At 45.9% G+C, this 26,534-nt stretch overlaps 1 protein-coding gene across 1 annotated transcript; it reads right to left on the minus strand.

Annotated features, from left to right (window-relative positions):
- Positions 1 to 1,807: 1,807 nt before the first annotated feature.
- Positions 1,808 to 23,606, minus strand: nthl1 (nth-like DNA glycosylase 1). The gene is made up of 5 exons (XM_080206132.1): positions 22,929 to 23,606; positions 20,772 to 20,942; positions 15,938 to 16,097; positions 7,268 to 7,373; positions 1,808 to 2,005 (listed from the first exon to the last, which is right to left on the minus strand). Exons 1-5 carry the CDS (start codon positions 23,373 to 23,375, stop codon positions 1,825 to 1,827), a joined length of 1,065 nt encoding a protein of 354 aa, XP_080062258.1. The 5' UTR covers positions 23,376 to 23,606; the 3' UTR covers positions 1,808 to 1,824.
- Positions 23,607 to 26,534: the final 2,928 nt, after the last annotated feature.

The raw sequence follows: 26,534 nt of genomic DNA on the forward strand, positions 1-26,534 counted from the left end.
GTGGACAGAGAAATGTTGTAGGTCCATCACCATTCATCAGAACTGGAGAAAAATTATCAATCCGAGGTGCTCATTCTGTCTTTTGTCTCTCTGCTGATTATTTCTAGGTCAGCTTGGTTTCTGTTGCCCCTTTCCAGCAATCTACAGTATTTTCCTCTGCTCTGTGAAATATTTCACGGTAGCACAGTGGTTAGCACTGCTGCTTCACAGCTCCAGGGTCCTGGGTTCGATTCCTGGCTCGGGTCACTGTGTGGAGTTTGCACATTCTCCTCATGTCTGCGCGGGTTTCCTCCGGGTATTCCAGTTTCCTCTCAGTCCAAAGATGTACAGGTTAGGTTGATTGGCCATGCTAAGAAATTGCCCCTTAGTGTCTAAGGATGCGTAGGTTAGAGGGATTAGTGGGTATAATAGGTAAGGATATGGGGGTAGGGCCTGGGTGGGATTGTGTTCGGTGCAGACTCGATGGGCCGAAGGGCCTCTTTCTGCACCGTAGGGTTCTATGATGATTTCTATTTACCCAACCATCCATCCACTTGCACTAAGGCCATTTGAATCAAAGAACAGTCCAATTAATTTTCAGACATAAATTGTCCTGAGGTCCGTTGACGTGTGTCATTCTATAGCAGTCTTAACCTGGAAATAGGTCACCTGAAGAAGGTGAGATGGGAGGAGGGATTTCCTATTTTACTGGTCTTAATGATTTGGGACAGAACACACCTAGGCAAATAATGAGAAGGGACTGGTGGGGGTTGGCAGTGCAGGGGCGTTTGGAATCTCAGGGGCCACAGGTTGAAACTTTCTCCCTAAATTTCAACAGTGTGCAGTCTGCACATTCTCCCCATGTCTGCATGGGTTTCCTCCGGTGCTCTAGTTTCCTCCCGCAATCCAAAGATGTGCAGGTTGTGTTATTGACCATGCTAAATTGACCCTAGTTTCGGAGGGATTAGCAGGGTAAAGTATATGGGTTTGCAGGGATAGGTTGGGATTGTTGTCAGTGTGGGCTCGATGGGCCGAATGGCTTCCTTCTGTACTACAGGGATTCTATGGTGGAGGGTTAATCCATGCAACGCTCTTTCACTGCCAAGACATGTAATAGCCTTCTTCTCTGTTAAGGGAAGACATCTACAGAGGATTAGGGGACAGGAGAACCACCCTGTGCCCTTTTCAGCTGGGCGACAAAGCTGACCTTACAACGGAGGAACAACTTTTAAGGGAGGAGAGGGAATGAAGGAAATGCAAGGAACATATTTCTTTAAAAATAAACCGGCCCGTGATAGGCGTGTCAACCAAGGGTACGGCCACACTTCTGTTTACAAAAAGAAAAATTATTCTGCAAACCGTAGGATAATTACAGGATGCTAAGTGATCATTTGCATTCTATATTCAAGGCACTGGTTAGCGTGCTCTGGTAAAATTAACACCCACACTCCGTTAACCCAAATGAAGCGTGAAGGACCGTAGAATTTAACAGACATCGTAGCTGGTGAGCTAGAAGGAGCATTCAGTGGAATTTGAACCAAACGGCCTACCAGAGAGGAAACCGAATGCGTGTTAAGCTGCAGATTAATATGTGAGACTTGCCTGCCGGTGTCTGTATGGGGCACTTGTCACCAGGCTGTGATAGCCGATCCAGCTAAAGATGCATCTTGAGGCACTGCACACAGCTCTCGCTGGGAACATTAGTGATTTGTGTTCACTACTCCACCAGCAACTGGAATCCATCAACTTAAGATACAGTTTTGTTTTCGTTAACTTTGGGACAAACATCTCCCCATCCTTTGAATAATTTATACCACGATCTACCATCTAAACACAAGGATTTAATTATTGTTGCTGTTGGCAAGGCTGAGAGCTGGGAGGAAGCCCGGGATTTGTTTTCCGAAGATTGTTCTTGGCTGTGGGACAGATATCTCTGTTGAGACATCCAGCGCAGCGAGGATTCACTGGCAGGCACGTCTGCTGACCAAAGCCCACCAGCAGCCAGTTGGTCTCACTCCAGAGCTCTCTGAAAGAGAAAGGGGGGAAAATTTAAAGAAAAAAAAAATGCACCCTCTGAAATCTGCACAGTCTGATCCCAAAAAACATTGCTGTATTCGCTCTGATCACAAATTGAGCTGGAGGTAGGAAACTGAGACCCAAAGTCAACAGTTTTTCCTGCATATGGCTGGTCTGCATGGGGAAGGGTTTGACAGTGTGGGGGGTGGCGGGGTTAGAGGTCACATGGATGGTTTGCATGGAGAGGGGTTGGCATTGTATTGGGGGGGTAGAGGTCACATGGATGGGTTGCGTGGGAAGGGGCTGGCACTATATAGGGGGTTAGAGTGACTTGGATGGCTTGCATGGGAAGGGGTTGGCAGTGTATGGGGGGGGGAAAGAGGTCAAATGGATGGGTTGCACGGAGAAGGGTTGGCAATGTTATCGGACAACAAATTTTATGAAAGTGGGCACACAAAATGGAAGCAAACTAAAGCTATCCTCAGAGCCCTCCACTAAAATCACAAAGTAACAGACACTGATCAGTAGGCAAAAGCATGCTTTTAGAATGCAAATGAGGGCTAGTACATAAGGGAAATTGGACAGGATGGCACCTACAGGAACTAAATTAAAGAACACATCCCCACCCCATCAAAATCAGCACTTCTAAACCAGTCAAACAACCCATGGAGACACCTAAAATTAACACAGTTAAGGAAGCATCCCTGGCCCGTCAAAACTCTTGAGATCAATAACACACCTATGGTTCAAAACCCAGGGATTCTAGACCATTGATAAGCAACCAGACAAAAACGATTAACACACACTTAAAACAATTGCTCCAACACTCGAAAACATCGAAACAGGATGGCTGAAGTCAAATACTGTAAATAAAGGATTAGCACTTGAAACGCAAAGTTCAGGTATAACTGTAGCCCCTTGTGGGGGAGTCTTTAGAGCACTTTCGGGACAGTCCGATTGTATGTCCTGACTGTGCTTCTCCGTCGACATAAAGGAAATAAAACTGTGCCGTTATTGAACTTCACCCCGAGTCCGTAGTGGTCGTTTCGCCCACTCACGCTAACAGCAGTGTATGTAGGAGGATTAGTGGTCACATATGGATGAAGAGAGAGAGGATAGAGTTTGCGCTGGTTGAGCCAGTGTGAGAATGCCACTATACTCTTTTAGCATTGGTTAATTAAATCATAGTTTAGTTAGTTTACTTATTGATCATAAGTCGGCTTACATTAACACTGCAATGAAGTTACTGTGAAAATCCCCTAGTTGCCACGCTCTGGCGCCTGTTTGAGTAAATGTACCTAACCAGCACGTCTTTAAGACTGTTGGAGAAAACTGGAGCATCTGGAGGAAACCCATGCAGACTTAGGAAGAATGTGCAGACTCTACACAGTGACCCAAGCCGGGAATTAAACCCAGGTCCCTGGCGCTGTGAGCCAGCAGTGCTAACCACTGTGCCGCCCACATGGAATCCGTATAATGCAGAAGGAGACCATTCGACCCATTGAGCCTACGCTCAACAATCCCACCCAGGCCCTACCGACATAACCCCACATATTTACCCTGCTCATTCCAACACTAAATGTCAATTTAGCATGACCAATCCACCTAACCCACACATCTTTGGACTACGGAAGGAAACCAATGCACCGGAAAAAACCCACGCAGATACAGGGAGCATGTGCAAACTTCACATTGACCTCAGATAGATATACTTTAGAATGTCCTTAGGTAGAGGAAGGATTTTAATTCAAGATAATCAGTGAGTACATCCCAAACCCTGCCTGCAATAGTGAGCAGAAGGCAACCAGAAGAAATATCTGCACTCTGCAAATTAGGCTCCCAAGTCAGACATCATGGGTTTGAGACCCACTCTAGCCTTTGGCCTACACCCACGCCACTGTAGTATTGAGGGTGTGCAGTATTGTCAGAGGTGCCTGCTTTTGGATGAGACATTAGACCAAGGACCCAGCCTACCCTCTCAAATGGATTCGAAGGACTATGTGAGGAATAATTGGGGAATTCTCCCCGGCAGACTGGCCTTTATCTCCCTCTCCTTTGTGGGAGCTTGCTGTGGGTAAAGTGGTTTCCTGGTTTACTAAATGATAACAGTGACAACTACATGGAATGCACCACTACCTTCTCAAGGCCAACCAGCGATAATAAATGAGACGTTGATTCTGAGAATAAATAAAACAAAACAACCTAAAGTCGCCTCACCAACCTCACTGGGCTGGGGCGATTGTCTACGGTACCTGTTGTTCTATATTTCTAAAATAGTCTGTTACTTCAGAATATTCTAATTGGCAACTCAAGGTGGAGTTGTGCAAACTATTCTGGGATTCATGACACATATCCCCATTTCCTTTGGTTTGTAAGAACATAAGCAATATAAGAACATAAGAACATAAGAAATAGGAGCAGGAGTAGGCCATCTGGCCCTTCGAGCCTGCCCCGCCATTCAATAAGATCATGGCTGATCTGTCGTGGCTCAGTTCCACTTTCCCGCCCTCTCCCCATAACCCTTAATCCCCTCTCTTATCAAAAACCCATCAACCCGCTTCTTAAAAATATTTAGCGAGGCAGCCTCCACCACTTCAACGGGCAGAGAATTCCAGAGATTCACCACCCTTTGAGTGAAGAAGTTCTTCCTCAACTCCGTTCTGAACCGCCCCCCCTTTATCTTGAGGCTGTGCCCCCTAGTCCTACTGTCTTTTTTGAGCGGGAAGAGTCTCTCCACCTCTATCCTATCCATCCCATTCATCATCTTATACGTCTCAATGAGATCTCCCCTCATTCTTCTAAACTCTAACGAGTACAAGCCCAGTTTATTCAGCCTCTCCTCATAGCTCAACCCCCTCAACTCCGGTATCAGCCTAGTAAACCTCCTCTGCACTGGAGTAAGCCACCAGGCCCCTCTAGTCTGTTCTGCCATGCAATAAGATCTCAGCCAATTTTCTATCTCCACACCACGGCAGGAATTCTCCAATCTTGCTTGCTTCTGAGATTCTCCATTCCCGCTGCTGTTAACAGACATTTGGCTGAATGCCATTCTCACGAGGACAGAGAATTGTCCTGCTTTACTTTCACCATCCTTAGTAACCAAAATCCATTGACCTCCACCTTGAAGATAATGTCTCGGCGGTCACAGCTGTCTGTGATAGAGAATCCCAAAGGTTCACAACACTCAGTGAAGAGATTTCTCCTCATCTCAGTCCAAAATGACTGACCACTTACTCCGAAATGGTGACTGGAATTTTGCCGCCCCACCTGCCACAGGACTTGGAGTGGACAAGGGGCGGACAATGGGAAGGTCCTCTAACCTCAAGTGGAATTTACAGTTTTGGGATGAGCGAGGCTGTAAAATCCTGCCTGACGATTCTGTAGTTTAGGTTTCCCAATGAGGGGAAATGTTTTCTCAGCGTCTACCTAGTCAAACTGCTTCAGAATTGGATACATTTCAATTAGGTCACCTCTCATTCTTTTAAACCCCAGGGAATATAGGCCAGGGACCCCCCTCCCTCCCCTACTCTGAGCCAAACAATACTATGGTTAGCTAACAGGAACTAGAGTAGGTATAATTGAGTCATTTTTGGTTTGACAAGATTTAACAAGTGGCATGCCACAGGGATCGTGCTGGGCCCCAACTATTTATATCAGTGACCTGGATGAAGGGACTGAATGTGTAGTTGCTAAACGGGCTGATGACAAAAATGACATGATGGATAGAAAAGTAAATTGTGAAGAGGCTATCAGGAGTCTGCAAAGGAATATTAGTTACACGAGTGCACAAAGATTTGCCAGATTGAGAATAGTGAGAAAACGTGAACTGTCCACTCTGGCAAGTGGAACAGGAAAATCTAAATGGTGAGAGATTACAGGACTTTTGAGGCAGCACTGTGGCACAATGGTTAACAATGGTGCCTCACAGCGCCAGGGACCCAGGTTCGATTCCAGCCTCGGGTCACTGTCTGTGTGGTGCTTGCACTTTCTCACTGTATCTGCATGGGTTTCCTTCGGGTGCTCGGGATCCCTCCCACACTCCAAAGATGTGCAGGTTAGGTTGATTGGCCATAATAAATTGACCCATAGTGTCAGGTGGACTATCTAGGGTAAATACATGGGATTATGGGGATAGGGTCTGGCTGGGAGAGTGGTCGATACACGCTCGATGGGTCAAATGGCCTGCTTCTGTACTGTGTGATTCTATAATTTTATGAGATGCAGAGGGATCTGGGTGTCCTGGTCCATGAATGACAAGATGCTAGTAGGCAGGTACAGCAAATGCTTTGGAAGACAAATTGAATGTTGTTGCTTTTTGCAATGGGAATGGAGTATAAAAATAGGGATGTTTTGCTAGTTGTGCAGGTGAGCCCACATCTGGTGTACTGTACATCGTTTTGGTCTTCTTAGTTAATAAAGGACATCGTTACATTTGAAGCTGTTCAAAAAAGCTTCACTCAAACTGATTCCTGGAAAGAGGGGTTCTCTTGCGAGGAAGAGATTATCTTATGAGGAAAGGTGGTGCCGGCTGGGCCTCAATCCTCTGGAGTTTAGAAGAATGAGAGGTAACCTTAATGCAAGATGTAGAACAATGAGGATGTTTTCCCCAGTGAGAGAGACCAGAACTAGAGGACAGTTTAAAAATGAGTGCTCTTCCATTGAAAACTGAGATGAGGAGAATTTTTTTATTCTCTGAGGATCATGGGTCTGTGAAAGTCTTTTCTTCAAAGAGTGACAGAGGAAGGGTTGTTGAATATGTTTAAGGCGGAGGTCGATAGATATAATGAGAGAGTCACAGGGTATCTGGGTTGGACAGGGTGATGGCATTGAAGCCACAATGAGATCAGCAATGGTTTTGTGGAATGACACAACTGGCTCAAGGGGCTGAATCACCCACTCCTACTCCCATTTCATATCTCTTACTACTCCCTTCCTTAGATAACCTGCTCACACAATTCTACTAATTCTGAAACGACTGTTATGCTATGTGTGTATGTGTACGTGAGTGAGAGAGAGAGAGAGACATGTGTGTTTGTGTGTGTGAGAGAGGGACATGTATCTGTGCGTGTGTGACAGAGAGAGAGAGGCATGTGTGAGTGTGACAGAGGTAGTGACATGTAAATATGTGTGCGTGTGTGTGTGTGTGGGTGGGTATGAGAAAAAACAACATGTCTGTGAGATACATGTGTGTCTGTGTGCAAGACAGAGAGAGAGAAATGTATGTGTCAGAGAGAGAGACAAGTATTAGGAAGCTCTGTCCTGCCCCACCTACCGTGGCATCCATTCTTCCAGTGCCAGTCTGCTTTCCTCTGGGTTTTTTGTCTCTTTTTTGACCCACTTTAGTCGGTTTACGATCCGGTGCACATGGGTGTCAACACCTGCAAAACACATTTGAACGGAAGAGAAATGAATGAGTTTGTGAAGGTTGTGGGGACAAATTAAAAAGTGCTCAATGGTGTTGATCAAACCAAATCAGTAACACCATGTTATAGGTTTTGGGTGGTGTTAGGTATCCTCTAGAGTTCAACAGCACTGGCCATTACCATTAGTGCAGCTGTTTATAATCAGGAATATGCTCACATTGCTCAAAATCTAATCATAAGATAGTCTAACTTGTGATGTAACACAAAAACATAGGAATTAGGAACCGGAGTTGTTCATTCGGCCCCCCCCAAGCCAGCACTGCCATTCAATAAGGTCACGGCTGATCTGATTGTGGCCTCAACTCCACATTCCACCCATCCCGTCTAACATTTGACATCCTTGACTAAGGAAATTTGGCATATCAGCTACGACGCACAGCAACTTTTACAGATGCACCATAGGAAGCATTCTTTCTGGTTGTATCACAGTTTAGTATGGCTCCAACTTGGCCCAAGGAACTACAAAAGGTCTGAATGTAGCCCAATCCATCACGCAAATCAGCTTCCCATCCACTGACTCTGTCTACACTTCCCACTGTCTCGAAAAGGCAGCCAGCATAATTAAGGACCCCACGCACGCTGGACATACTCTCTCCCACCGGGAAAAAGACACAAAAGTCTGAGGTCACGTACCAATCGACTCAAGAACAGCTTCTTCCCTGCTGCTGTCAGACTTTTGAATGGATCTACCTTGCACTAAGTTGATCTTTCTCTGCACCCTAGCTATGAGTGTAACACTATATTCTGCACTCTCTCCTTTCCTTCTCTATGAATGGTATGCTTTGTCTGTATAGCACGCAAGGAACAATGCTTTTCACAGTATACTAATACACAGGACAACAATAAATCAAATCAAATGTTAGTCAAGAATCTATCTACCTCTGCCTTAAATATATTCAATAACCTTGCCTCTGCCCCTCTCTGGGGAAGAGAGTTCTTAAGATTCATGATCCTCTAAGAGAAAGAATTTCCGCTCCTCTCTGTCTTAAATGTTTATTTTTGAACGGTGTCTCCTAGTTCAAGTCTCTCCCACAAGGGGAAACATTCATTCAGCATCCATCCTGTCAAGTCCCCTCAGGAATAAGGTCACCTCCCAATTTCTAAACTCCAAGTAGTATCTGAGTGGAAACACACTGTTTGGGAAATTGCACCCAAAAAGTGATTAGTTAGGTTACAGTTCATGTAAAAAAAAAATCAAGTGTATAATCGCAAAAGCAAAGTTGTCATTTTGGGCGGCACAGTGGCTTAGTGGTTAGTGCTGTTGTCTCACAGTGTCAGAGACCCAGGTTCAATTCTGGCCTCGGGTGACTATTTGTGTGGAGTTTACACATTCTCCTCGTGTCTGTGGGGGTTTCCTCTGGGTGCTCCAGTTTCCTCCCACAGTTGAAAGATTTTCAGGTTAGGTGAATTGGCCATACCAAATGAACCCTTAGTGTCAGGAAGATTAGAAGGGTAAATACGTGGGATTATGGAGATAAGGCCCTGGGTGCGATTGTTGTCAGTGCAGGCTTGATGGGCCAAATGGCCTCCCTCTTTAAAGTTTATTTATCAGTGAGACAAGTAGGCTTACATTAACCTTGCAATGAAGTTACGGTGAAAATCCCCTAGTCGCCACACTCCAGTGCCTGTTCGGGTGAACTAAGGGAGAATTTAATATAGACAATGCACCTAACCAGCACGTCTTTCTGACTGTGGGAGGACACCCACACAGATATGGGGAGAATGTGCAGACTCTGCACAGATAATGACACAAGCCCCTGGTGCTGGGATGCAGCGGTGCTAACTGTGCCGCCCTCTGCGCTTTAGGGATTCTATTCTATGAACCAGTGCAACAGCAGCATAACAGAATGTAAATCGCTCATGTAAAGGTCTTGTAGTGCATTGGGCAGCGTCCCTACCTCTAGGCCAGGGCACTTGTGTTTCAAATTTCACATCAGGACTTGTTGGCCATGGAAAGAGGGTTCAGGACCCAGCTCAACAGACTGATAATCAGCCGGGTATCCTTCCATCGCCTCTCCAAGCATTCCCCAAAGAATAACAAAAATCGTGTGTGAAGGAGAAGTTGAAAAAAACAAGCTGGTTTGGTTTTTCAGTGTGGTAACCCAGGTTGTTTCATCGGTACAGCCAAAAATCACAAGAAAATCAGTATTTTTAATCCTGGCCTTCCAGTCTTCTGCCTGTGAATAACCCAATTAAAAATGAATCTTAAAAAAAAACACACTGAACCAATTTACTACTCTCACTGGTGTACTCCAGCCTGTTTCTTAGTGAATGACTTTTTGAAATGAAAATTCTTCAAGAAATGCTGGTGGGCACATTATAAGAAAATCAGTTCAGTTCAAGGAGCCCTGCTGCACCAGAGGAAGTGTGCAACCTTCACCTGGAAACATGGTCAATTTCAACTGGGACCAGATCCAGCAAGCTGAATCCTGCACCAGCAGAAATCCAAACATCAGTGATCTTTCATGTAGCACACACACGCACGCTAACACACACTAGCACACGTAGGTGCACACACACACACACACACACACACACACACACACACACACACACACACACACACACACACACACGTGCGTACACATGTACACGTGCGTGCGCATACATGCGCACGCACACATTTCAAATTCCCTGATACTTGGCTGTTGATTTTGACTGGATTGTGCCAGTATTACCAGCAGAATCAAGACCTCCAGACTGCTGAAAACCTGCCCGGAAGGTAAACTGGAAATGGGAACATAAGGATATAAAGATACTGGAACAGAATTAGGCCATTTGGCCCATTGAGTCTGCTCCACCATTCAATCATGGCTCATACGTTTCTCAATTCCATTCTCCTGACTCTTCTCCATAACTTTTGATTCCCTTATCAATCAAGAATTTACCTATCTCTCTTAAATACAGTCAACGTGACCCAGCCTCCACAGCCTTCCATGTAATGAATTCCAGAGATTCACCATCCTCTGGCTGAAGAAATACCTGAAGTAGGATTCATAGAATCCCTACAATGCAGATAGAGGCCATTTGTCCCATTGAGCCTGCACCGACAGCAATCCCATCCAGGCCCTATCCCCTTAACTCCAAATATTTACTCTGCTAAACCCCTGACACTATGGGACAATTTAGCATGGCCAATCCACCTATACTGCACAACTTTGGAGTGTGGGAAGAAACCAGAGCACCCGGAGGAAATCCTGCAGATATGGGGAGAATGTGCAAACTCCACACAGTGACTCGAGGCTGGAATTGAACCCGAGTCCCTAGCACCGTAAGGCAGCAATGCTAACCACTGTGCCACCACTGAGAAACTGGATCTACATGGATGAGCCAGTTATGGCTGTACGAGGGTAAAACAGAACATCAAAAGAGTTTATAGAATCCATACAGTGCAGGAGGAGGACATTCGGCCCATCGAGTCTGCACTGACTCTTATCCAGACTTACTCCTGAACCCTACAAATTTACCCTGCTAACCTATATATTTTGGGTCACTAAGGGGCAATTTAGCATGGCTAATCCACCTAATCAGCACATCTTTGGGGTGTGGGAGTAAACCGGAGCACCTGGAAGAAACGTACACAGACACAGTCACCCAAGACTGGAAATGAACCCAAATCCCTGGTGCTGTAAGGCAGCACTGCTAACCATTGAGCTACCGTGCCGGCCCCTGGAGTTAAGGCTGGAGTAGGCCATCTATCTCTTTGAGCCTCTCCTTTTGTATTGAAAAGCAGCTGGCCTTTACTGAAGGCTGTTGTGTCGCATCAGTGTTCCTCCTCTTAGGAATTTGTCTGACAGGGACCTCAGTGGACACAACCTGCCTTGCCACAACGGAATAACCTCCTAACCTTAAGCGTCCATTTTTAAATTCTCTTACTTGCTTTCAAACCCCTCCATGGCCTCACTCCTCCCTACTTCTGTTACCTCCTCCGGCCCTATAACCCTCCAAAGATATCTGAGCTCCTCTAACTCTGGCCTCTTCTGCATCTCAATTTGAATGGTTGCACTATTGATGGTCAGAGTTGCCTAAGCTCTGCAACTTCGACCATGGACCTACTCACTTCATGCTCTTCTTCTTTAAGATGTTCCTTGGGCGGCACGGTGGTTAGCACTGCTGCCTCACAGCGTCAGGGACCTGGGTTCAATTCCCGGCTTGGGTCACTGTCTGTGCGGAGTCTGCATGTTCTCCCCGTGTCTGCCATGGTTTCCTCTAGGTGCTCCGGTTTCCTCCCACACTCCAAAGATGTGCGGGTTAGGTGGATTGGCCATGCTAAATTGCCCTTAGTGTCAGGAGGATTAGTAGGTAAATACGTGGTGTTATGGGGATAGGGGGGTTGTGGTTGGTGTAGACTCAATGGGCCGAATGGCCTCCTTCTGCACTGTAGGGTTTCTATGAACCTCTTTGAACCAAGCTTTTGGTTAAGTGCCCTAATACTTCCTCACATGACTCAGTGCTGAACTTTGCTAACTCTGCTTTATAATGACCCTGTGAAGCACAGTGAGATATTCTACTACATGGAAGGCATCATATAAATGCAAGTTGTTGTTGTTCTGTGGGAGCTCCCTCATCCTGACTCTAGACACAACCAAGGAGAGATAGAGAAAAAGAAGTCTTAACCTTTTAAAAAGGAAAAGCAAGTGTACCAATGCCAGTGGTGGACGTGACTTGGAGTCTTTCCATGGAGGACAATGAGTTTGTCATGTTGACTCTTGATCATTTTCTGCTGGCAAAACATTTTGCCTGGAGCCAGTTCTTTGTGCTTAGTGCAGTTACACTGCCCACTGTCTGCTGCCTGGAGAATGTTTAGAATGGCCCAATCGAGGACCCTACCTAAATGCCTAATCATAGATTCATAGACTCCCACAGTGCAGAAGGAGGCCATTCAGCCCATCGGGTCTGTACCGACCACAATCGCACCCAGGCCCTACACCCATAACCGCATGCATTTACCCTAGCTAACCCCTTTGACACTAAGGGGCAATTTATTATGGCTAATCCACCCAACCCGCATATCTTTGTAGTTTGGGAGAAAACCAGAGGAAACCCACACAGACACGGGGAGAATTTGCAATTTCCACACAGACAGCAACCCAAGCCAGGATTCAAACCCTGGCACTGTGAGTCAGCAGTGCTAACCACTGTGCCTTACTCCTGCAAGTTTACAGAGTGGGTTCCAGCAGGTTATTCGAGCAGCAAGGGCATCACATCCATATTGTTACAAGGATACCAGAACGATAGTTCTGAAGTGATAGAAATACGATCAAAATAAAACAAGTTGGGGCTCCTTTCTTAAGATCGGATAGAATCATGAATCTCTACAGTGCAGGAGGCCGCCATTTGGCCCGACTTTCTGCACCGACTCTCCAACTGAGCATCTTATCCAGTCCTACTTCCCGTTCTATCCCCATAATCCCATGTATTCAACCCGCTAATCCCCCTAACCTACACTTCTTGGGACAATAAGGGGCACTTTATCATGGTTAATCCACCCACTCTGCACATCATTGGACACTAAGGGACAAATTAGCATGGCCAGTCCACCCAACCACACCATTAGACACTAAGGAACAATTTACCATGGCCAATCCACCCAACCTAGACATCTTGGACCATGGGAAGAAACCAGAGCACCCAGAGAAAACCCATGCGCAGGCACAGGGAGAATGTGCAGATTCCACACAGTCACCCAAGGCTGGAATCGAACCCCAGTCCCTGGCGCTGTGAAGCAGCAGTGCTAAACACTGTGGTCCGCCCAGAGAGATTTTTTAAATTATGAAGGGTTTGACAGAAGCAGACAAGATGTTTTCACTTATGGGGGAATCCCTGATTACAAGGTAGTCACTGGGAAAGTCGCTATTTGAGTCGGGAATGGAAACCTTTGGCCTTGCTCCTTAGCCTGTGAGCACTGACACCAATTACAGCCTTACTGAGCGCTGAATCTAAGATCTGTCAATTTGTCGCACTCATTTACACAGTGCCTTAACCAATAACTTCTCGTCTCCACATTGAGGATGATTTGGAGCTCTAACAGAGGCTGAAGAAAATGCCGGCCTGGAAACCGGGCAGCGGGGGTGGGTGTTTAACGTGATCACAACAGACACTTCCATTTGGACACATCCAGGGTGCCTAGATGAGGAATCAGGCTTAAGACTTCTACAACTATTGAACACGGCTGTACAAATAATGGAGCCTTGATGCTGATTGAACAAAAAACAAAGAAAATTAATGCATTGGAACAGGCCCTTCAGCCCTTCAAGCCTGCACCATCCATGCTGCCCGACTTAACTAAAACCCCTTATCCCCTGGGGACGCTATCCCTCTACTCCCATCCTATTCCTGTATTTGCCCACACACCCCCTTAAAAGTCACTACCGTATCTGTTTCCACTATCTCCCCAACGAGTGCCAGGCATCCACCACCCACTGTGTAAAAAACTTGCCTCGTACATGTCCTTTAAACTTTGCCCCTTGCACCTTAAACCTGTGCCCCCTTGTAATTGACTGGCAGCCTGGGAAAAAGCTTCTGACTATCCACTCTGTCCATGCCTCTCACAATCTTGTAGACTTCTATCAGGTCGCCCCTCAATCTCCGACGTTCCAATGAGAGCAAACCAAGTTTCTCCAACCTCTCCTCATAGCTAATGCCCTCCATACCAGGCAACATCCTAGTAAATCTTTTCTGTACTCTCTCCAAAGCCTCCACCTCCTCGGTGACCAGAATTGAACACTATATTCCAAGTGCGGCCTACCTAAGGTTCTATAAAGCTGCAGCATGACTTGCCTATCTTTAAACTCAATTTCCCAGCCAATGAAGGCAAGCATGCCGTATGCCTCCTTGACTACCTTCTCCACTTGTGTTGCCACTTTCAGTGATCTGTGTACCTGCACACTCAGATCCCTCTGCCTATTAATACTCTTAGGGGTTCTGCCATATACTGATTGATTGAGCTATATTGTCCAGGGCACTGGGGAGAGCTTTTCTGTTTTTTAGAATGTGATAGGCTATTTAACATTCATCTAAGAGAGCTTATGGGGCTTTGGTTTACCGTCTCATCCAATCCAAACAATTTGATTCATTGTGCATCATTTAGGGGACTACTAACTAAGAGGATAGCTCACTTTCCAGTAGCGCTGGGAGTGTGTACAAAACCTTTGCTTCAAGTATGGCCCTTTCAAAAAATAAAGGCACTTCTAACTACTACACATATTAAGTGCAGCACTTCCCAAATTTTATCCCACTGGGACCTCTCTGTGCGACCACAGAGTACGAATAGGTGGGGCTGTTTATAAGCAGGGGGAAATTGTTACTGTTGGCCAGGGGAAATGGTTTTGTTCACAATCATTTCCATACTCAGATGTGGCATCGAAGCGAAGAATCATGTCTGCACATGGCAAAGATCAAGCGTGAGCTCAGGTCCAAAGCCTGCTCTTGTCAGCTTAGATCTTGTCTGTGTCTCTTGTAGGGACCATGAATCGGATTCAATTTGAATTGGTTTTTGGAGCAAGAAGATGGATAAGGGCTTCTCCATCCACTCTACGCATTGGCTTTGTAACTCTCAGAAAAAGGGTGGCGCAGTGGCACAGTGGTTTAGCACTGCAGACTCACAACGCCAGGGTTCGATTCCCAACTTGGGTCACTGTCTGTGTGGAGTTTGCACATTTTCCTTGTGTCTGCGTGGGTTGCCTCTGGATGCTCCAGTTTCCTCCCACAGTCCGAGGGTTGGGTGGATTAGCCATGTTAAATTGCCCTTACTTAGTATTGGGGGTGGACTAGCTAGGGTATATGAATGGGGCTATGGAGATAAGAGCTGGGTGGGATTGTGGTTGGTGCAGACTTGATGGGCCGAATGGCCTCCTTCTGCAGGGATTCCACGAAGAATAACTTTCTTCAAAAATGTGTGTTAATGAAGTGGAGCCTTGGTGCTGGTTCCAGGAACGTGCTACCATTTGTCATAGCATGCACTCAAAATACCCCTCCATTATAAGCACGTCCAAAAAACAAATTGCAACATCACCCAGTTGGAGCACTGAATGACCGACTAATCAGGACATTGAAAGAACGATCAATCAGGGCAGCAGAAAGCTGCCCCATTACCAAATTGTTTACAGCCTGTTCAGAACCTTGACTCAACCATCACCATTGTTGCTCTTTGAACCCAATAGGAGTCATGACCCAGAGTTTGGGGACATCCGAGTTGGTGCATTTGATTGGGTATTGTAGGTAATTTGTTTGTGGACGAGTTCTCTCATAGTAACATAGGGCAACTGTATCTCTGGGTATGCAGCAGCCCACCAGACAGAGGGCTGTACAGGGAGTTCAGTCTGTACCACAGCACCATCCAGTGGCATGGACTGCATGCACAACACTCTTTCCAGGATGATGCTGTTTGAGCAGGAGTTCCGTCTCTACTTTCCTATAGCGTTACTGCCCTCAAACACCTGACTTTGGGGTCACTGCTGTGATGTCTACAAAGCTCGACCCTCTGAGTTTACACTGCAGCTGCTGTCCGAGGTACTTACTGATACCGGACACGTTGTTCCAGGCTATCTTCATGATGAGATGGCCCATCTTTGGTCCCACTCCTGGAAGTTTCTGAAGTTCGCTGATGCTACTGGGAATGTCGCCATTGTACTGTTCCTTCAGGATCGCTGTGGTCTGTTTGATGTACTTCACTTTATTCTGCACAGGTAAATCACATCATGGATAGCATGCAGGGCCAACAACAACAATTCCTCAATTTGGTCTTTCAACTGGGGGCACGGTACCCGAACGGTTGTGCTATTGGACTGGGAGCCTATGGGCTGGAGTAATGAGCCAGAAAGAATAGGAGATCAAATCCCACCATGGTAACGGAGGAATTGTTAATTAAATAATTCAGTAATTGTCATCATAAAACTACCTGATTATTGTTAAAAGCCCATCCAATTCGCTAATGTCCTTTAGCGAAGGGAATTTACTCTCCTGTCGCTGGGTCAAAATCCTAGAATTCCCTCCTAACAGCATTGTGAGTGTATCTACACCTCAGGGACTGCAGCAGTTCAAGGCAGCTCACCACCATCTTCTCAAGGGCAATAAATAGAATAGAATCCCTGCAGTGCAGAAGAAGGCCAATCAGCCCATCGAGTCTGCACCAACAACAATTCTACCCAGGCCCCTATCCCCGTAACACCACCTATTTACTTTGCTCATTCCCCTTGACACTTAAGAGTCAATTTAGCATGGCCAATTAACCTAACGTGCACATCTTTGGACTGTGGGAGGAAACCAGAGCACCCGCAAGAAAACCACGTAGACGCAGGGAGAATGTTTTTTTTTTAAATCCTTCCTTGATCGAGTCTAATTGTGGTTCAGATTCAAAATAATGTGTTTTAAAAATTATTCTTTCATGGGATGAGTGCATTTATTGCCCATTCCTAATTTCCCTTGAGAAGGCGGTGGTGAGTCACTTTCTTGATCCTCTGCAGCCCACAGTGCAGTTCAGAAGGAAGAAGCATTTTCATGTATCTGCTACCTTTGTCCTTCTAGATCGTAGGGAGCACAGGTTTGGAAGGAGCCTTGGTGAGTTGCTGCGGTGCATCTTGAAGATGGTACACACTGCTGCCACTGTGTCAGTGGTGCAGGGAGTGAATGTTTAAGATGGTGGGTGGGGTGCCGATCAGGGGGGCTGTGTTGCCTTGTCTTGTATGGAGCTTCTTGAGTGTTGTTGGAGCTGCACTTGTCTAGACAAGTGGAGAGTATTCCGTCACACTCATGACTTGTACTTTGTAAATGGTGGATGGATTTTGGGGAGTCAGGAGATGAGTTACTTGCTGCAGAATTCCCAGCTTTTGTAGGCACAGTATTTACATGGCTAGACCAGTTCAGTTTCAGGCCTATGGTAGTTCCCATAATATTGATAGTTGAGGGATTCAGCGATGGCAATGCCATTGAATGTCAAGTGGAAATGGTGAGATTCTCTCCACTTCCCTGTTTCTGACTCAAGAACATCTTTTTCCCTGCTGCTATTAGACTTTCAAATGGATCTATTATATATTAAGCTGATCTTTCTCTTCATCCTGTCTGTAACTGCAACATTATATTCTATATTGTCTCCTTTCCTTCTATTGACTTTGTGAATGGTATGTTTTTGTCTGTACAGCACACAAGAAACAATACATTTCACTTTATCCCAATACATCTGGCAATAATCATAGCTGATCTTATGACGAAGGGAAGATCATTGATGAAGCAGTTGAAGTTGGTTGGGCCTAGGACATTAGCCCTGAGACTGAGGCCTCTAACAACCACAACTATCTTCCTCTGTGCCAGGTATTACTGCGACTAGTGGAGAGTTTTCCTGGATTCCCAAATTTGCTTCAGGCTTCTTGAAGTCACACTTAGTGAAATACTGCCTCAGTGTCAAAGGGCAATCATTCTCACCTCTTGAGTTTAGCTTTTTTGTCCATGTTTGGACCAAGGCTGTAGTGTTTTCTGAAGGGAAATGAACACTAGTCTCGCTAGCAATGTTCACATTCAGCAAATGAATAAAAATAAATCCACCCCATGAAAACTAATATGTTAAAAGTGGGAAGGTCGGGGTGAGATCTGGTTGCAGGAATGTCAAGTTGTTGGATTGCTCATGCACCAACATTCTCCCAATTGTTGGCATGTTTCTTAACTATAGAGTGGCAAATGGCTCAAGTGGCCGTGTCAAAGGGCAGTTAAAAGTCAGATTGGCTCCTAACCTTATTACAGTCTAGATGTGGACAAAAAGGCTGACCTCAAAGTGAGGAGAGAGTAACTATCCTTGATATCAAGGTCGCATCTGACTGAGTGTGGTCCCAAGCAGCTCCAGCAAAGTTGGGAATCAGGGAAAATGCTCCACTGGGGTGGCACTGCTTCCTCACAGCACCACGGACCGGGTTCGATTCCCGGCTTAGGTTCCTTGTCTGTGTGGAGTTTGCACATTCTCCCCGTGTCTGCGTGGGTTTCCTCCCACAGTCCAAAGATGTGGGAGTTAGGCCAAATTACCCCTTATTGTCAGGGGGACTAGCTAAAGTAAATGCATGGGAATATGGGGATAGGCCTAGGTGGGATTGTGGTTGGTGCAGACTCGATGGGCCGATAAGCCTCCTTTTGCACAGAAGGATTCTATGATTGGAGTCATACTGAGCACAAAGGAAGATGGCGTCATTTAGGCAGGTATTTATAATGAGCATTTAATAAACATGCCACACAAGGACAGCAGCGTCTGGTCACCTGTCCTAAAATCACTTGGAGTGGCTTGGTGTCAAATTTTGTTCGATAATCATTCCTGTGAAGTGCCTTAGCGGGGGTTTATTACATTAATGGTCCTCCAGAAATGAACATTGTTCTTAAGATAGTTCAGTCCCCCATTCAGTTAGATAATTGTCAGTCTATATCTCAACTCAATTTGCCTAAAAAAGGCACACTCACTTCCTCTTAACTCCTTTCTCCTATAAGTCAATTTTGATGTGCTGCTAGAAAAAAAATCACAACTTGGATTAACCTTGGACAATGCTATGGGAGACCTAAAATAAAATTGACCTCTGTGTCATTTTAGGACCTAGATATGGTGTTAAGCGAGGTATATGTGTGTGTGTGGGCATTAGGAACAAGATATAGCTTTAAGTTTAAGCTATTTTTAAAAAAAGATTAATGCTAAAAAGGTGAAAACTGGATTTGATTACAGTTTAGAGTTTTGTGAGATAGAGCTGGCAAGTCTGGGGCCTTGCTTGTATGCATACATTTTTAAATGAAATTTTATAGCTCTTGAAGTGTAGAGATGAGATACCAAAGGGTTAGTAATTTAGGGCAGTTAAAACAAACACAAAAATAGGAAAGCTGTGCTGTGGTCTAGCAACAGGGGATCAGAGAAAAGACTCACACAGAGACAGGGAAAGAGGAAAAAAACAATTTTAGTTTCAGTTGGTATAGGTATGCCATAGAGTGAAGATAGAAAGATCTAAGATTTTCACTAGCTGAAAGCAATGCCAAATTTCTGAAAAAATTAGTTTACGGAACTCATATGTATTGCTCAACACAGAAAAGTAATAGCAAATTTAGGCTGAGTTTTCTGTATCTTCAGTGAGATTCTAATTGCAAAATGACTTCTGGCAAACGTCCAGAAGATTACTGGAAAATAAACCTCTTTGCAACTGCACCAGCTTGGTGTGGAAACAGTGGCACCGCTTCCTTTGAATGTTGGGTCTGGAAGAGTATTTCTGGGATAAAAGGAATAGTGTGAGTTTAAATCATTTTCTTTTAGTGTCAGTGGTAAAATCCTTCCAACTTTTTTGTTGTCTAGTGTAATAGAGTTAATATTTATTGTTTAATAAATGCTCTAGCTTTTTGTCAAAATGTCAACCGCAGACTCTTGTGAATCTGTTCAGAAATCCCCTCCACTGTTTAACAATAAAATTGTGATCTACGAAACCAGGTTCCATTCTGGGATCTCACTTGTCCGGTAATAACATCAGCAGGGATCATAATAGTTGCGTGATGGTTAAAAGTATCGGCAAGAGTGTAATAAAGCTCTCTGGGAGGGTGGCACGGTGACACAGTGGTTAGCACTGCTGCTTCACAGCGCCAGGGGGCCAGGTTCAATTCCGGCCTCCGGTCACTGTGTGTGTGTGTGTGGAGTCAGCACGTTCTCCCCATGTCTGCGTGGGTTTCCTCCAGGTGCTCAGCTTTCCTCCCACACTCCAAAGATGTGTGGGTTAGGTTGATTGGCCATGCTAAGTTGCCCCTTTGTATCAGGAGGATTAGTGGGATAAATACGTGCGGTTACAGGGATAGGGTGGGATTGTGGCCTCCTTCTGCACTGTAGGGATTCCATGGATTCTAGAAGGGAATGATCAACAGGCAGAATACATGAATGCTCTAGGGTGTACACATATTTTACATACAGACAATATTGATGTTATAATGGCACCAGGAATTTAAATATTAAAATGCAAATCAACTCAATGTTTTTCTCATACAAACTATGCCCTTAACATTAATATATAATCACAATGGAAAACAGAATTCACACACTAATGCTTTGAAGTAATCAAAGTTTGAATTTGAACAAGTGACATTACTTCCTATAATGCAGTAACATTTCCCAAGCTGACTGAGCCACATTAGGGTACATGAGCAACAGCTTAGTCGAAAAAATAAATTTCGTGGAGGATATAGAGGTAAAGAAAAGGTTTGAAAAGGAAATTCCAGCCCTTGGGCCCCAGGTAGCTGAAGGAACATTCCTTCAGCTACCTGGGCCCCAAGGGCTGGAATTCCCTTTTCCAGGAAGTCAGGAAAAAATTCAATCGTAAAATAGTAACTAAGCTCTGGGTATATTGGTGCACTAACCCTCCAGAATCCGACCGGATAGATGAGTTCTCCCAGCGTCTTATCCTCCATCTTGAGAATGTTGTCCATTGTCAAGCCATGGTCCCTCAGCTTTCTCATTGCTGCAAATGTCACATGATCCCTGGTCTGGCTGGACAGCATGAGTGACAAAAGCACCTGATACCTCATGACCTATCAAATTCCAGAAAGACACATCAACATAGTTAGTGGCAACATCCAGGCAAAACGGGCATTTTCCTACTCCTAATTTTAACTTTTCTCTTCAGCTGCACAATTTGCCTTTGCTAAGTATCGAAGGTGAAGGAGGTTATTGGGGCATTGCTGTTTTCTTCCCTGGTCTTCTGTAGATGGTGACTCAAAGTGGGCTGAGGTTCTCCAGCTGCTGCCTAATGTTCGCCATCCTTTTCTCAATTCAAACGGTGGTTGTGCAGAGTATTGGGGACCATGGAGATATTTTGGGCTGAATGCTCCCAACCAGCCCACGGCAGGTTTAATGGGAGCCAAAAAGTCAGAAATCCACTGGCTTAAGATCACACTGTAATTCTCCCCACGCACATTAATGGCAGGTAAATTTTCCCGCTGACTGGTAGCGTGAATGTCATTTGCATTTACTTTCATCTTATGAATGCTCAATAAAACAGCTGCCCAATGGCATCCAATCAGGCCTCTGTCACTCCAGCAAGAATTTTAGTTGGCACCAAGCCCGATTGCTAATGAGTGACAGGCACACGGTGCTCCTCAGTTTGCCAGAGACTTTGGGGGGAGTGCAGCAACTTTCTGCCACAGTGCTACACTGCTCGTGATACGCTGTTCATCACTCTGCCTGGGCAGACCCGTTCCTGCTCCATCTCCATATCCAGCTGGTCTTGGACATGTGTTTCTTCAGAAGGACACCTTCAAATGCATCCAATAAAAACATAACAAAACTTACTCCAGTTTATCAGTCAGGAAAAGGGTTTAATAAAGAAAACCTCATTCCTCCAAACTTGAGGCCTCGCCCTGGGCCAATCCAAGTTCCCAACAGGTTCTTACTTACAGTGAGTCAGATGACTCTGTAATTGGTTCCATGGTTTACTGGGTCAGCTGAGCCTTACAGCTTGTTACCATTGTTCAGATTACGTCCAATACAAAGTTGTCACCAGTTACATTCCAACACCGTGGACCCTCTTGGGTCACTCTCTCGGGTCAGTACTGCACCCAAGGTTGGGGCGTACAAGGGTCTCCCTCCCCTCTGCCATACTGCAGTATCTATCTGGACAGTGCTGTGCTGTGGGAAGCATGCAGCCACTGCAACAAAGATCCAAAGTTTGACCAGGGGTGAAATGCAGGATGAGGCTGAGGGGTAACAGGAGTGTAGCCTAATGAAGATGCGGGGGGGGGGGGGGGGGGGGGGCGCAATGTGGGAGTGTGCAAGGAGTAGGGGGGGAGTGAAGAGTGAGGGCTAACAATGGCATTCAGGGGGCCAGGGGGTGGATGAACAATGGAAGGCAGAGAGAAGACCGAGGGGAGGGGGAGCTGCATCCTGACAAGGCTGCATGACTCCTTTGACCCCATCAGCTGACAGCAGGTGGACGAATCAGGTGCTTACTGCCAGGAGAATCAGAGGGGAACTCATTTGCATGTAATTCATGAGGTTCCAAGCGTAGAATCTGGCGTGGGATCCTGCTATTCAGGTGGGTGGGACAGGCACTGCTCGGACCCCCAGGTGGGCAGGACAGGGACCACTGGATTCCACCCCACCCCCCCCATTTCAAAATTGGAGAGTTCCACCCAATGTGTCAGCTGAGGATCAAGTTGGCTCCCAGGTCTTTTGAGTCATACTCCTGGTGCCATACTGAGGGTGTGCTGCACTGTCAGAGATGCCACTTTCCAGAGTGGAAATATTAAACTGAAGGCCTGTTTGCTCCCTGAGGTGGATATAAGAGTTTCCGGCCAGAAGATCTAGGATGGTTTACTGGTCCACTCATATCCCACACTCAACAGATGGTCATTTATAACACTGCTGTGAAGTTGCTCTATTCAAACTGATTAGTATTACAGAGGCTACTCTCGGACATTACTTCATTGACTTTTGGGATATCCTGAGTGGACTGGGGCCATGAAAGGCGCTACATAAATGCAAGTTTTACTTTTCGCCACGTGGTTCAGGATTCATACCTCCGGGGCAGCGGTTTTGTCGAAACATTGTTCAGCGCCCATGCTATCCACGGGCGCATCCCTGCTCTTCCTCATCTCCCTGATGTTCTCCCAGTGCTCTCGCCAGTGGCTGGGCTCCCATTTGGAATCGCTCTCTCCAGCGGGTGAGGCTTTCTGCCTGGCCCGGTTGCGATTGCCCCCAGCCTGTAGGCGCTCCCCTTTCTGCCTTGCTGCATTGCTGGGCTCAGAGTCTCCGGGCTGGATCTGGGGGGCTGGTTGCTGCTGGAGCGGGTAGGCGGCGGCGGGCAGTCCCGCTCTCCCTTTGCCTGCCCCGGGCTGTTTTGCTGAGTCGCCGCTGCCGCTGCCGCCGCCGTCCAGTCCTCTACCCCTGGTGACCCCGCACAGCCGGCGGCTCATGTTTCGGGTCAGTACCCCGGGGGCTGTGAAATAAGGCGATGTGGAAGTCATGTTTTCCCCTGCAGGTTGCGGCCCCTTTATTTCCCGCGCGGATAAAATGTATCAATTTGGGGAGATGTCACAACATTCGAATTGGGGGATTCCCTCTGACGTCAGCGCATTCTGACCAGCTTGAACCCCATTCATTGCATCCCAGTCTGGGCTGGAATCAGCTACGAAGGGCCGATTGACCCTCTCCGGCCCACGGTATCGCCTGATTCCGGCAAGAACGTATGTGGGATCTTGATATCCTTATGGGGCCCTTTCAGATTGTTTACTCTTCGCTCCCTCTGCCGTGCTGCCCCTGTACGTGCAAGCTGCACAGTTTAACCATCATTAGAATCCATCCAGGGCAGCAGGAGACCATACAGCCCATCGGGCCTGCACCAAACAACAATGCTACCCCTGGGCAGGTTCCAACCTCATGCATTTCTGCTAATTCCACACCCTGCTTGGCCGTTGAACCTAACCCACACAACTTTCATAGAATCATACAGTGCAGAAGGAGGCTGTTTGGCCCATTGAGTCTGCACCAACCACAATCTCAACCCGGCCCTTTCCCCCATAAGTGGATGCATTTACCCTAACTAGTCCCCCTGACATGAAGCAGGCAATCTAAAGATGTGCAGGTTAGGTTGATTTGCCGCACTAAATTATCGCTTAGTGTCCCAGGATGTGTATGCTAGAGGATTAGCAGGGTAAATATGTGAGGTTGCGTGTGTAGGGCCTGGGTGGGATTGTTGTCGGTATAGACTTGATGGGCCTATTGGCCTCCTGCACTGTAGGGTTTCAATGATTCTAGCGTGGCCAATCAATCCAACCCGCACCTCTTTGGACTGTGGGAGGAAACACACGAACAAAACCCATGCAGACACAGGGAGAATGTGCCTCCCCACAGCTAGTCATTCAAAGCTGGAATTGAACCCATGTTCCTGACGCTGTGAAGGAACAGTGCTAATAACCGTGCTGCCGCACCTCACTTGTACACTGAATGCAGTTAGTTTGTCTTTTAACAGGCGCCCAGAATATCAGCAATTTTAATTTATTACAGGCCATCCAGGTGTCCTAAAATGTTTTGCAGTCAATTTAGTGCTTTGTTGAAGTATAATGTAGGAAATGTGGTAGCCAGTCTATACACAGCAAGATCCCACAGATTAATGACCAGCTTAATAGTTCGAAGTGTTGACTGAAGGATAAATATTGGACTGGACACTGGGGAGAGATCCTTGTTTTTCTTTGTGCATTGTGTGGGAGCTTTTACATTCACCTGAAAGGGCAGACATGGCCTCAGTTTAGTGTCTCATCTGAAAGATAGCACCTTCTAGTGTGCTGCTCCCTTACCACTGTATTGGAGTGTCACTCTGGACAGTATGCTTAAATCATTGGAGTGGAACATAAACCTACAGCCTCCTAATGTGTGGCATAGTGGTTAAGCAGCAACTTTTAAAGTTGTAAAGTACCCCAAGTTCTGATGCTGTACCGTTTGGGATTGGTCCAGAGCAAGAGTACAAAAGAGTTAGGGTAGCAGAGGTCAGTATGTAAGATTGGAATAGATAGCAGGGTTGGGTAGAATAAGGTCACACAACACCAGAACAGGAAATTAGACCAATTATAGAGTATAGGTCATAGAAACCCTGCAGTGCTGAAGGAGACCATTCAGCCCATCAAATCTGCACCAAATTTCCTTCACAATATCCCATCCAAGCCCTATCCCCATAACCCTATGTATTTACCCCAGTAATTCCCCTTAACCTGCTTGTCTTTGAACACTTAAGGGGCAATTTAGCCTGGCCAATCCAACTAACCTACACATCTTCGGGATGGAAACTGGAGCACCCAGAGGAAATCCACGCAGAAAGGGGGAGAACGTGTAGACTCCACACAGACATTGACCCCGAGTCCGGAATTGAACCTGGGCCTCTGTGAGGGAGCAGTGCTAACCACTGTGCTGCCCAAACAATGTAGCTAAGCATCAGGTATGAAATCCAGTTGGGGAACCAGCAGAGATCAATGAGGACAGCAAGTGATCTCAGATTGGAACAGAGTGTGAGCAGTAGAGTTCCAGATGAACTAGAATTCCTACTGAATGGAAGAATTGGTTTGGAGGGCCAAAAGGCCAATTCCTGCTTACTTTTCTTAGGGCAGCAAGGAGAATAGTGTGGTGTTCAAGAGAATAGCTAGGAGGTGGTTGGAGGTGAAGAAAGCATGGATGATAGATTCAGTGGTTGCTAGAGTCAAGTAGACAAAATGATGAATGATCTTTTGGTTATTTCTATGTAATTTAGAAGGACATGAACTTGAAAATCCGAATGGCCTTTTTCATCACGATTTAACTTTTACTCTGTCCTCATGAGCCTTAATTGTCAGAAGCATGCATCTGGAAATTGTACGTGCACTGATAACAGTATTCCATTTACTTCATTTAAATATGATGAACATCATGTGAGGCATAAAAGAACTTTCATTTTTATAGCATCTTTCATGACCTGAGGACACGCCCAAAGCAATTTACTGCCAGTCTTTTGAAGTATTATCATGTTTGTATCGGGGAGGATACAATTTCCTGACGCGCGTTTGCAGTTGATGATTCTCCGCACTGAGTGCATAGTCTCAAAGACAGGCTGGTTAGGTGCATTGACCCAAACAGGCGGCAGAGTGTGGCGACTAGGGAAATTTCACAGTAACTTCATTGCAGTGTTAATGTAAGCCTTACTTGTGACTAATAAACTTTTATATTCATGGCCTTCAATCTTTGTGCTTTTGCTGATCAAATAAACATCACTCCTCACATTTCCCCAACATTGATGCCTGTATTTTTAAAAGAACTCTTGTTGTCTTCACCGGAACAGTTTATTCAATGAAGGTCACACCAGGAAAAGAAAACAGCTCGCACCAGTACTCGGTTTCCCCAGTTTCACAGTATTTTTTCATCAGGTCAAGAATGATGTACATTGAAACTCTGGAAGGTTGACCAGTTGGAACAGTTTGTGTTTCAGAACATAGGCCATAAGCTGTTGTTTCTAAAACTTTATTTCAATAAAGCCGGACTCACTTTTCACAGAGAACGGAGAGATTGCTGTCTACTCCATTTCACGGACACATGGCTCATTCCTGCTTCACCGGATTGAGACCTATAGCCAGAGGACTTGACAATCATTGAATAGACTGTAT

Source organism: Carcharhinus amblyrhynchos, chromosome 18, assembly GCF_965287045.1.
Source record: "Carcharhinus amblyrhynchos chromosome 18, sCarAmb.v2.hapA, whole genome shotgun sequence".
Lineage (NCBI taxonomy): Eukaryota > Metazoa > Chordata > Chondrichthyes > Carcharhiniformes > Carcharhinidae > Carcharhinus > Carcharhinus amblyrhynchos.

What these genes read in the sequence shown, in the direction of transcription:
- nthl1 (XM_080206132.1), bottom strand. Translation starts at nt 23,375, where the DNA reads ATGACTTCCACATCGCCTTATTTCACAGCCCCCGGGGTACTGACCCGA. An exon ending in ACAAAACCGCTGCCCCGGAG is followed by an intron (nt 20,943 to 22,928) that starts GTATGAATCCTG and finishes GGAATTTGATAG; the next exon opens with GTCATGAGGTATCAGGTGCT. An exon ending in GAACAACGTGTCCGGTATCA is followed by an intron (nt 7,374 to 15,937) that starts GTAAGTACCTCG and finishes TGTGTTTTGCAG; the next exon opens with GTGTTGACACCCATGTGCAC.